The sequence below is a fragment of the Xyrauchen texanus genome, chromosome 22 (genome assembly GCF_025860055.1).
Source record: "Xyrauchen texanus isolate HMW12.3.18 chromosome 22, RBS_HiC_50CHRs, whole genome shotgun sequence".
NCBI lineage: Eukaryota > Metazoa > Chordata > Actinopteri > Cypriniformes > Catostomidae > Xyrauchen > Xyrauchen texanus.
This window is the reverse complement of record NC_068297.1, coordinates 9173904-9183323: the sequence shown is the minus strand read 5'-3', so window position 1 is coordinate 9183323 and position 9420 is coordinate 9173904. Positions and strand designations below refer to the sequence as shown.

The 9420-nt window shown below is 37.1% G+C and overlaps 1 protein-coding gene across 3 annotated transcripts in view; it reads right to left on the bottom strand.

The window, feature by feature from the left end:
- Window positions 1-338: 338 nt before the first annotated feature.
- LOC127662781 (forkhead box protein N3-like) overlaps window positions 339-9420 on the bottom strand; it is a 123876-nt gene continuing 114794 nt past the window's right edge. For all 3 annotated transcript variants that reach the window (XM_052154116.1, XM_052154117.1, XM_052154118.1), the window contains exons 5-6: window positions 7672-7780; window positions 339-4373 (exon numbers count right to left, since the gene is read on the bottom strand). In XM_052154116.1, coding sequence (XP_052010076.1) covers window positions 3902-4373; window positions 7672-7780 — 581 coding nt within the window. In that variant the 3' untranslated portion in view covers window positions 339-3901. The remainder of the gene's footprint in view (window positions 4374-7671; window positions 7781-9420) is intronic.

The following is a 9420-nucleotide window of genomic DNA, read 5'->3' as shown; positions in this document are numbered from 1 at the left end:
GCACATTACAAAATGAGAGAAAAAATGAAAGGGTCTGGATTCTTAATGAACTTCATATTTTAGTTAAAGCACTTCTACTCCTCTTGTAAACAGATGTGAAAACATTATATTAATTATATGTTGGTGTATTAGTGATCTTCAGTAACAAAAACGACACAAAATTTAAGCTTGTAATACAATGTCCACCATACCATCTGGTTTAAGCAACTTTTTTTCCCAGTTTCTCTACATTATAAATATTTCTGTTAAACAGGAAAGATCTTGCTTGAGAAATAATAATCAACAATACACAGCATTTAGAACTATAATCAAATAAATAACATCATGCTAGTCCAGTATCATCTTTACAATTTTTTTTTATTGCAACTGGAAGACAACATCACAGAAACTTGATGGTAAGGTTGGGAGAAAACTAAAATGAAACAAAAACAAATAGAATTTGTCATAGCAATGGACAAAGTGATATTTACATTAACAAAATTGTTGTCTTTGGCAATATGATTACAAGTCAAAGAAATACAGAGTGCAATTACACCTTTATATTGACATATTAGCTGGGTGCACATGCCATCAGACCGAATAATTCATTACAAACCAAATAGACTCCATTACTTTCATCTTTGCAAACTCAAACACTCAACATAATGTCAGTTCACAGGAACCTTTTAACAAAACAATCAAGAACAAAAAAAACACAATGGAGAAAAGAAACACTTCGCCTTCTATTAATGCTTATTTGACTGGCTCTTGTTGATGCGTTTAACGTATTTCAAGTTCCTTTAACAGAGAGTTGCCTCTGAAAGAATACTAAAAGGAAAAGTTATGTAGTGAGAGTTGTCCTTTGAAGAAAGGCAGTGTTTATAAAGTACTCATAGCTTTCTCTGCTACTGGTTTCCTCCATTTGAACTATTTTGAAGTGAAACTTGATATGGCATATGTTGATTTGATAAAAGACCTAACAGAAAACAAGGTCACAAATCTGTACTAAAGTTTAAATCAGGGGTATTCAGATTCAAATTACTAGCTTGGTTTTTAGGTAAAAAGGCATGCCAACTGGAGACATCTCATTAACACTCATCGGTTTAACATTCAACACGCTACAAAACATTGGGTTTGAAGCATTATTATCAGATTAGAGGGGAAGGCAGTATGACATTATGAAATGAAAGACATCCTGATGAGGAAATTACAGCAATGCAATGTGATCTTAACAAATATGAGAATATCATACATGGGTATTTGACAGAAATGCTACAACTTATTGACAAATTTATGACTTGACATACATATGAAGTATGTGTAGTCCATTTTGCAGTGTATAGAGATTCATTACAGGCTTTGGCACTGAATCATCCTTATGTTACATCAATAAAAGTGCAATTTGGCGAGGTCGTGAAAATATATACACTAGCATTTGCACTGAGCTCTGGTATTACTTCCATTTAGTGTCTATAAGTGCTTAAATATATGTGTGTTGGTGTAAATATTTGTCTGTTTGTCCACCGGTACCAAGATCAACTGAATCAATACTGACAACTCTCCAAAACAGCGCTACAATGTAAATACAAAGAAAAAAACTAACAAAACTATGTCACTTTGTACTGTAGATCCAAAAGTCTTGCGGAATAAATGGAAGACCCTGAATAAATTACAGACACGCACACCCGAATTACACATGGAAGAAAAGCAGGCACAAAGCAGGAAGGAGCTGGGAGGATCGACACTCACTACGAACTTCTCCACAGCGACACGGACACTGACATAGCTGAAATTCCGAACTCTGGAACGTATCCATTAGAGGGCGGTCGTGGTCTCTGAGACGGCCATAGCCCTGCATGTAACGTGAAGTCGTCATATTGCAGAGAGAGATTTTCCCAACAGTCACTGTTTGTCCCTGAAGAAGGTAATTCTTAAAATGCCTGCTTCAACACAAATACGATGAGGACGACAATTCGAAAATCAAATGAGACAAAAACAACAAAAGAGACTAGGACTATAGAGGCGGTGCCGTAGTTCTCTAGGATCTATATTTATATGAAAATAATTCATGCTCCATGCTAAATACATTATTTACCTTACATGAACTTTGACTTTCTTTTTCTTTACAGAACCCATGCAACACGATTTGGAAAAAATCCTGCTGGCTACATTGCTTAAATTAAGAAAGGAAAAATGGTCTAGTGTAACTTTAATACAGTGTTATCCTGACTGATGAAATTGCTTATTACATCACGAGGGTTTAAAACCAATTTTTTTTAAACATTAACAAACAAACAAACACAAAACAACTCCACAGTCATTCTTTTCTGCTATTAAAATAAAATTGGCAGGTATCGTAGCATTAGCTCCAAGTTTTCATTTTCATTGTGCCAAAAAAGAAATATCACCATCTACTATCACTTTAGATAGACAATAACACTCATTTTGATTGCTTAGATAAAATGTGGGCAGTTTTAAAGACTTATTTTTAATGTCTTATTTTAAACACTTTTGCCCAGCCTGATCTCATTAAAAGTTACTATAGCAAAATTTGTGCAAAATATAATTACAAATACGCGTATCGCGGCAGATCCGATGTGACATGCCCACTGTGTGGCGCTAAAAGCGAGTTACACTTTCTCCCAAGCGGATGAGGTTTTCACAGTTAATGGTCTGTCGAGTTTTATATCAACAAAACCTACTTCCCTAGCCTAAACCTTTAACCTAAACCCAAACGATAGTGTCCATAACAAATGTGACATACAAAATGTAATTGCTGAAGCAACCACGTCATTTTGTGGTACTTCTATGACAAGTTCAGCTCACGTATCGACTTGCATGCTCTTATGGACCTTTCTATCGCAAGTGCAATGCTCTCTCAGTTGACCTACTGCACGACTTGTTCACCTTTGACTAAGCTTGTAAATACTATTGGGTATATAATGCAAATGCTAAAATGTGTCGCCTTACAAGTCATGCGCTATAGTAAATTAGATTTAATGTCATAAGATCGCATTGTGTGAGGAACTGGATTAAAAGTAAAGTATTTATAAACTGGTAATCTGAAGTTTTATACATGATTTGAGTGAATACAAGTAATTGTTGTTGTAGCGCCTCTAGTGTTCATTTCACCAGGAAAATACCGTGATACACAGAATAAGCCATGTTAAAATCATTTTGTAAAAATGTAGGTATAGTAACATTCATTCTATGAGATCAGGTTGCCTTTGCAACCAAAAAGCACATTGACAAAAGGATTATGGCTTTTCTCTTATAAATTATGATTCATACAAGCCCAAAGACGAGTACAGGACTTGAGCATTCACTGCATTGGCCAGAGCTGGACAAGAGCTGGACTTTACTAATGGCCAGAGCATCAAGGGGAAGTGACATCACAGGAACTGCTCAAGCCCACAGGATTGTCTTTGGCATGGTCCTGTGCTTCTAACCGAGGGGAAACATTTTATTCACATCTGAGATCACTGTCATCCGTAATTATCACTAAGTTTAGAACTGTCTCTGGCGAGTTGAACCATAAATTGAGAACATTGCTGCAGAATGTTTATCGTTTGACAATTAGAGGCAGACACATTTTCATTCATGTCTTTAACCATGACATTCAGGGCAAATTTTGTGTGTAGCTCTATCACTTTTTCTATCAGCCAAATTAATTCCTTCGCTAAATATAAAAAAAAAAAAGGAAGGCTATGGCTTCAATCTCCGTAGTTTAAAAAACACAATAAAATTAAAGTGAACCAAAACAAGGAACCCTCCGTAAAATGTTACCTATAAAGATAGGAAAACAAAGTGATTGTTGATATTGCCGCAAATCAGTAGAATTCACCTGATGTCCTGGAAAAAAATACTAAATTCTATTCAAAGTGATGTTTTTTTTTTTCCTCTTTATAATACAGTCTGTTCATTATTTTTGCTCTTTCTGCCCCTTAGCCGTCCGGTTGGTGATATTGTTCAAACAAGCCCTGACTCCCGCCAAATGGAGCAGGGACCCGGCCGCCTCCTTCATTTCCTCATCGTCGCTTTCTGGAGGCTTCTCTGTGCGCCTCTTTTTTAGAGGAAGAGTGTCACAGGCCACTCTCAGTTTGGCTTTTGTCAAAAGTTGCCGTTTCTTGTGCTGGGCCAACGCGAGTGCATCCACAGACCACTCCTTGGGCTCCTTCTTGATTTTGCTCTTGTCGTCGTCCTCGGCGTCACTGCCGGCATCGATGGCGTGGAAGCTCACCTCGCTTCCGTCGCAGTGGGTCTCTTCCCCATTATCGGAGCTGGAAGATTTGGCAAAACTGTAGTTGTGGTCATCCTTGGGATCGCTGCTGACCAATGGTGAGTTGAGGATTGGCTCGCCGTCACTGTTAATTCCATAGCCAGCAAGTACTGACCTATTAACACAAAGAAAAAATACATTGTATTACAGCTGCACACAACAATAACATGAAAAAAAGAAAATTAATCTTCTTTTGAGTTCCATGGAATAAAGAAAGTCATATCAGTTTGGAATGACATGAAAGCGAGCAAAGGATGACATAATATTAATGTTTGGGTACAAGTACAAGCAAAAAGGTGTTGATGTCACACTTTATATTACAGTGCTCATGCTACTGTGTATTTATAAGTACTGAGTATTATTAATGAACTACGTGTGCTTATGTAATTATGTTGTGAGGCTGATTGTAATTACATACTGCTATTTCTGTAGAAATTCATTATAATGACATGTATTTTGTGACATGAATATTTGGTACTGATGTTTTGCTGCATTTTGCACAGATGGCAACAATCTTTAGTGCATACGTAAAAATAAAATCATTCTATTCATATAAAATCTAGATGTATTAGTATCAAACAAAACCAATCAAGAGCATTTTCAGGATAGTAAAATGTTAATAATTTTACTATCATATTAAACTAAATTTCTTATTATTTTATGGATTTTAACAATATTTTCCTGATAATTAAACACCACCAATCTAATTACTATTTGATTAAAAAAAACACATCCACTATTGAGAATATTGTTGAAAATGCTTCAAATTCTCTACCGTCATGCAAAATAGTCCTAAAAATAGGCTTCATTTTCTTTATGTAACATAATTTATTTGTATTTTATTTTACAGTTAGAATTACGGTTGTGGTTAAATTTTTCGTTCGTGTTATTTCTTAAACTTGAGACAGTTGTGTTTTTTTAAGTACTGCAGTCTTCAAGCACCCCATCTTCAGCTGGTCCAGCAGCATCATTAAAAAGTGAAATAATTTGCGTTTAACTCAACTCTCCACTTTTCGGTGAAGTAATATCATGTAAAATGGCTAATGAAGAGAGTTTAGCTCTATTTATGCTTCTTACCATTAAAAACGGTAATTAAACATATTTTCAATTAAGCTTGTTTTGTGCTTCTGGTCACAGTTTATTTATTACCAGCATAGAGTGACAAATAACTTCCTGTCGTGCTTGCATATTCTCAGCAGAAACACTGAACCTCTGTGGTTAGAAAAATAATCCTAAGAGCTTTTCTGCTTCCTGCCTTATATGTGCATTTATGATTCATCAATTATAACCACAGCACAGCACGCTAAAAAAACTGCTTCAATAATTAATGTCTAAATGCAGTGTCACTCATCTTGAAGGAGGCAAATCTATTTTACTCTCTGGACCACATTGCAGTCTGTTACTACACTACGGGCACCATAAGAACATAGAGGTTGAGTAGGATTCTTTACTTAGGATTGCTGCAGAGTTTCTACAATCAAATTTAAGACATTTTAAGAACAAATAAAATTAATACTGTATCCCCACACAATTTCAAAATAATTAATGCACAATGATTCTACAGTGTATTACAATATAAACAATTATAAGTAAACATTGTCATATTTCATCAACACTATATCGTCATCATCAACAGTTGATCATTAATTATAGCTTGCCATACATTTCCGATATGGCCTAATGATTGCATTTTCACTCTAAAGGATGCAGCGCATGCATTTGTTTAATTAAATCATATTCTTTTGAAGTTTGATTATCACATTATGTCATATCACGAGTCCTTTCATTCTGCCTCCAAATGTAAGACATCTTTAAATGATAATTAAGACTTCTGATGTATCATTCGATATTTAATTTTGGAAAACTGAATTGAAGACATTTTAAGGATCCACGGGAACCCTGTTACTACAAAAAGAGCTTTTGCCATGAATGTTCTAGTCATTATGGCGGTAAATGTGGTATTACATTTTAGGGCCTTATTTTTACAGCAATAAAACAAGTTTTGCTTTCTGTGTTGCTCATCTGTAAGGATCAGGAGACAAATATGGAGTGGTGGTAGCGTAGTGGCTAAAGCACAGGGCTATTAATCAGAAGGTTGCTGGTTTGAACCCCAGGGCCACCACCATTGTGCCCTTGAGCAAGGCCCTTAACTCCATGTTGTTCCGGGGGGATTGTCCGTGTAAGAAGTGCACTGTAAGTCACTTTGGATAAAAGCATCTGCCAAATGCATAAATGTAAATGTAACTATAAAAGGAAATATATATATATATATATATATATATATTTTTTTTACTGTACTAAACAGTTTAGAATTTGACAATGTGAAGTGTCCTTGAGCTCTGGGAAGGCGCTTTACAAATTAAAATTATTATTACTATTATTATTAAAATTAAGTTTAGGGCCATTCAAATTTTTCTTTTTCTTTTTTCTAACATTATTTTCAGGACGCTTATGCAGTTTATCCCCTCAATTCTCATTACTGTGGACGTTTTAATTTGACCATTCCAACAATGAAGATTATTATTGCCAAAACACAGTCATTTAAACATCTCAATTTATATGCAACATATAATTTCATATTTGTTTCTTTTCATTTTAAATAGTAAATGTTTTGTAAGAATTACCCAATGACAATCTAATCTGACATTGTCAAAATAATGTCACAATGTGCAAAAAAATAAAAATTATATGAATTTCAAAATATATTTTGTTTTTCTGTTTTTATTTTGGGGTGAAATATGACCTGGTCATTTTTTCGTGTGATTCACCCTCTATAGGCCTTAGGCCTTACTCACTATACACACCTGTCTCTGCAAGGACTTGTTTTAACAGCCAGTTCTGTTTCTCCAGTAGTCAAAGCACCATGCTCCAATAAACTCCTTTATACCGAACAACACATCTTGTATTTAGAAACAGCAGAGTTTGTGATATTCGACTCTGTGGCAAGGTCAGACCCTAAGACCATTCAGTTGAGGACACATAAGTCTAGGGCTGGCAGTGTATAGACACTCGAACGCAGTACCTGAGTGCTCACGCCCTGTTTCAGCATCCCAGGCTTATTAATGTTTCATGGCAAGATGGTCGGCCCATGCACATCCACATGACATTAAAAAACTTAGTGTATGTGATCAATTATTCATGTCACATCATGCATGCAAGGCCGAGGCTTTAGCCTGAATAAGATGGTGCTCTGACATATGCGAACAACCTGGTCGTTCTAATGTAATGAAATGTGAAGAACAGAGCAGCCAGACTTTAAAGACTGAAAATGAGAGATCAGGACTTTTTGAACTGCAGTCACTATGTAAGCAGGATTCTGATTGGCTGATAAATCTATCCCATAAATCCATCACATCATGAGTCAGTGGAGATAAGAAAATGGGTGTAAAGAGACCTGGAGGGGTAGTTCTGACCTGACAGCGGCTGTCCTGCTCACAATGGGGCTGATGGGAAGGGATCGGATTCCTGGGAAGATACCCTGGCTCATCATACGAGCTCCGTTTTGGATCACTCCCTGAGGGACTGTGGAGAGAGCAGAGATAATGTCCATTAATGTATACGATACCTTCAAGCATATAAGAGCACAAATACACATACATTGAGACATGCATTGTGTGCTAATTCATCCCCAAGAGACTTGAGGGGAATATGGATGTCCTTTTAGTCGCACGCATCAGACAAGTTTGACATAAGACATGTAAAGAATCCTGGCATTCCTCAGCAGACATTAAAAATACTAAGTCAAGCATTAGACCAGATATGTATATAAAAAACACAGCAGTTTCATTTGAAGAGCTTAAATTAATATTGTTTAAATCCTGTCAAACAACATTGAAAGGACACAAATATCACACAAAAATGTCAGAATTGGTCACTTGAAATATCAGAAGGCATATTTCAGTCTAAGTGGGCTGTACTTGGCGAGAATCAGCAGCAAAGGGGACCAGACTGTTTGGAAGTAGTCAAAATTCTAGCTCTGTGAGACTAATTTCCCAGTAATTGAGCATTTTCAACTTCGCCGATGTGATGAAGCTGAACACTTGAAATGTCTCTAAATATGGCAAGGGGCAACATATCGCTCCATCTGGAAAATGAACCTGGACTCGTAACAGATGGCGAACACAAAAAAAGCACAAAATAACCATCCACTCAGAATCCAGCACACTGATTTGCCCATTAGGCAGGAGCATTGTTACCTTGACAACTGGTTCCCCTATGGATGCCATAGCTCCAGAACTTAAATAGGTGACAGTGAGTTGTGGTTGTGAAGCTGAAATGAACATCTGGACTGGCTGGGTGCCCTCTTCACCCCCCCATCAACCCATAGGGAACAAGCTTCCAAAACAAGGTAAAGTGATGTCCTGTGACAGAGCCCATCCCAGCTACCCAAGTGCACAATGCGAATTGACAGAGATGTGCAGCTCTCCCCCAATTAGCGTGGATGGGTTGGCAAACTGAATGACTAATGATCTCGCCCCATTGTAGGCAGTTCGTGCCGAGCCATCCATCCAGGCATCAGAGAAAACAGCCAGACACAAAGGGAAACCGCATTCACAATGCAGCTACATCAGGAAGGAAGCCTGTGAGGCTTTTGTGGCTGGGGATCTTCCTTCTTTTATGTGGATGAGAAAATTGAACAACGGCCAGAAAAGAGTTAGCTGGCTTGATAGGAAAGAAATGTAGTTCTGCAATTGCAGTGAATTGCTTAGCACCATTGACTTTTTTTAGATTTTCCATGTGGTACTAGGGCTGGGATATATTTATATATATGCATTTGGCAGACGCTTTTATCCAAAGCAACTTACAGTGCAATTATTACAGGGACAATCCCCCCAGAGCAACCTGGAGTTAAGTGCCTTGCTCATGGACACAATGGTGGTGGCCATGGGGTTAGAACCAGTGATCTTCTGATTAACAGCCCTGTGCTTTATCCACTACGCCACCACCACCACCATGATTTTTTTTTTTAATAAATGAATAATTAAATTGTATTAATTAGTAAATTAAAGGATCACGGATGGTGAATTGCAGGAAGCTCAGTGAAAATGCAATAGAACGTGATCTGCGAGACAGAAGCCGTTCAAACATCAGCAGTGATTCAGTGCAGTTTCTGTCACTCTGGTGCCCATGGGAAGGTGTCCTGGCACTCTCATAGTGGCACG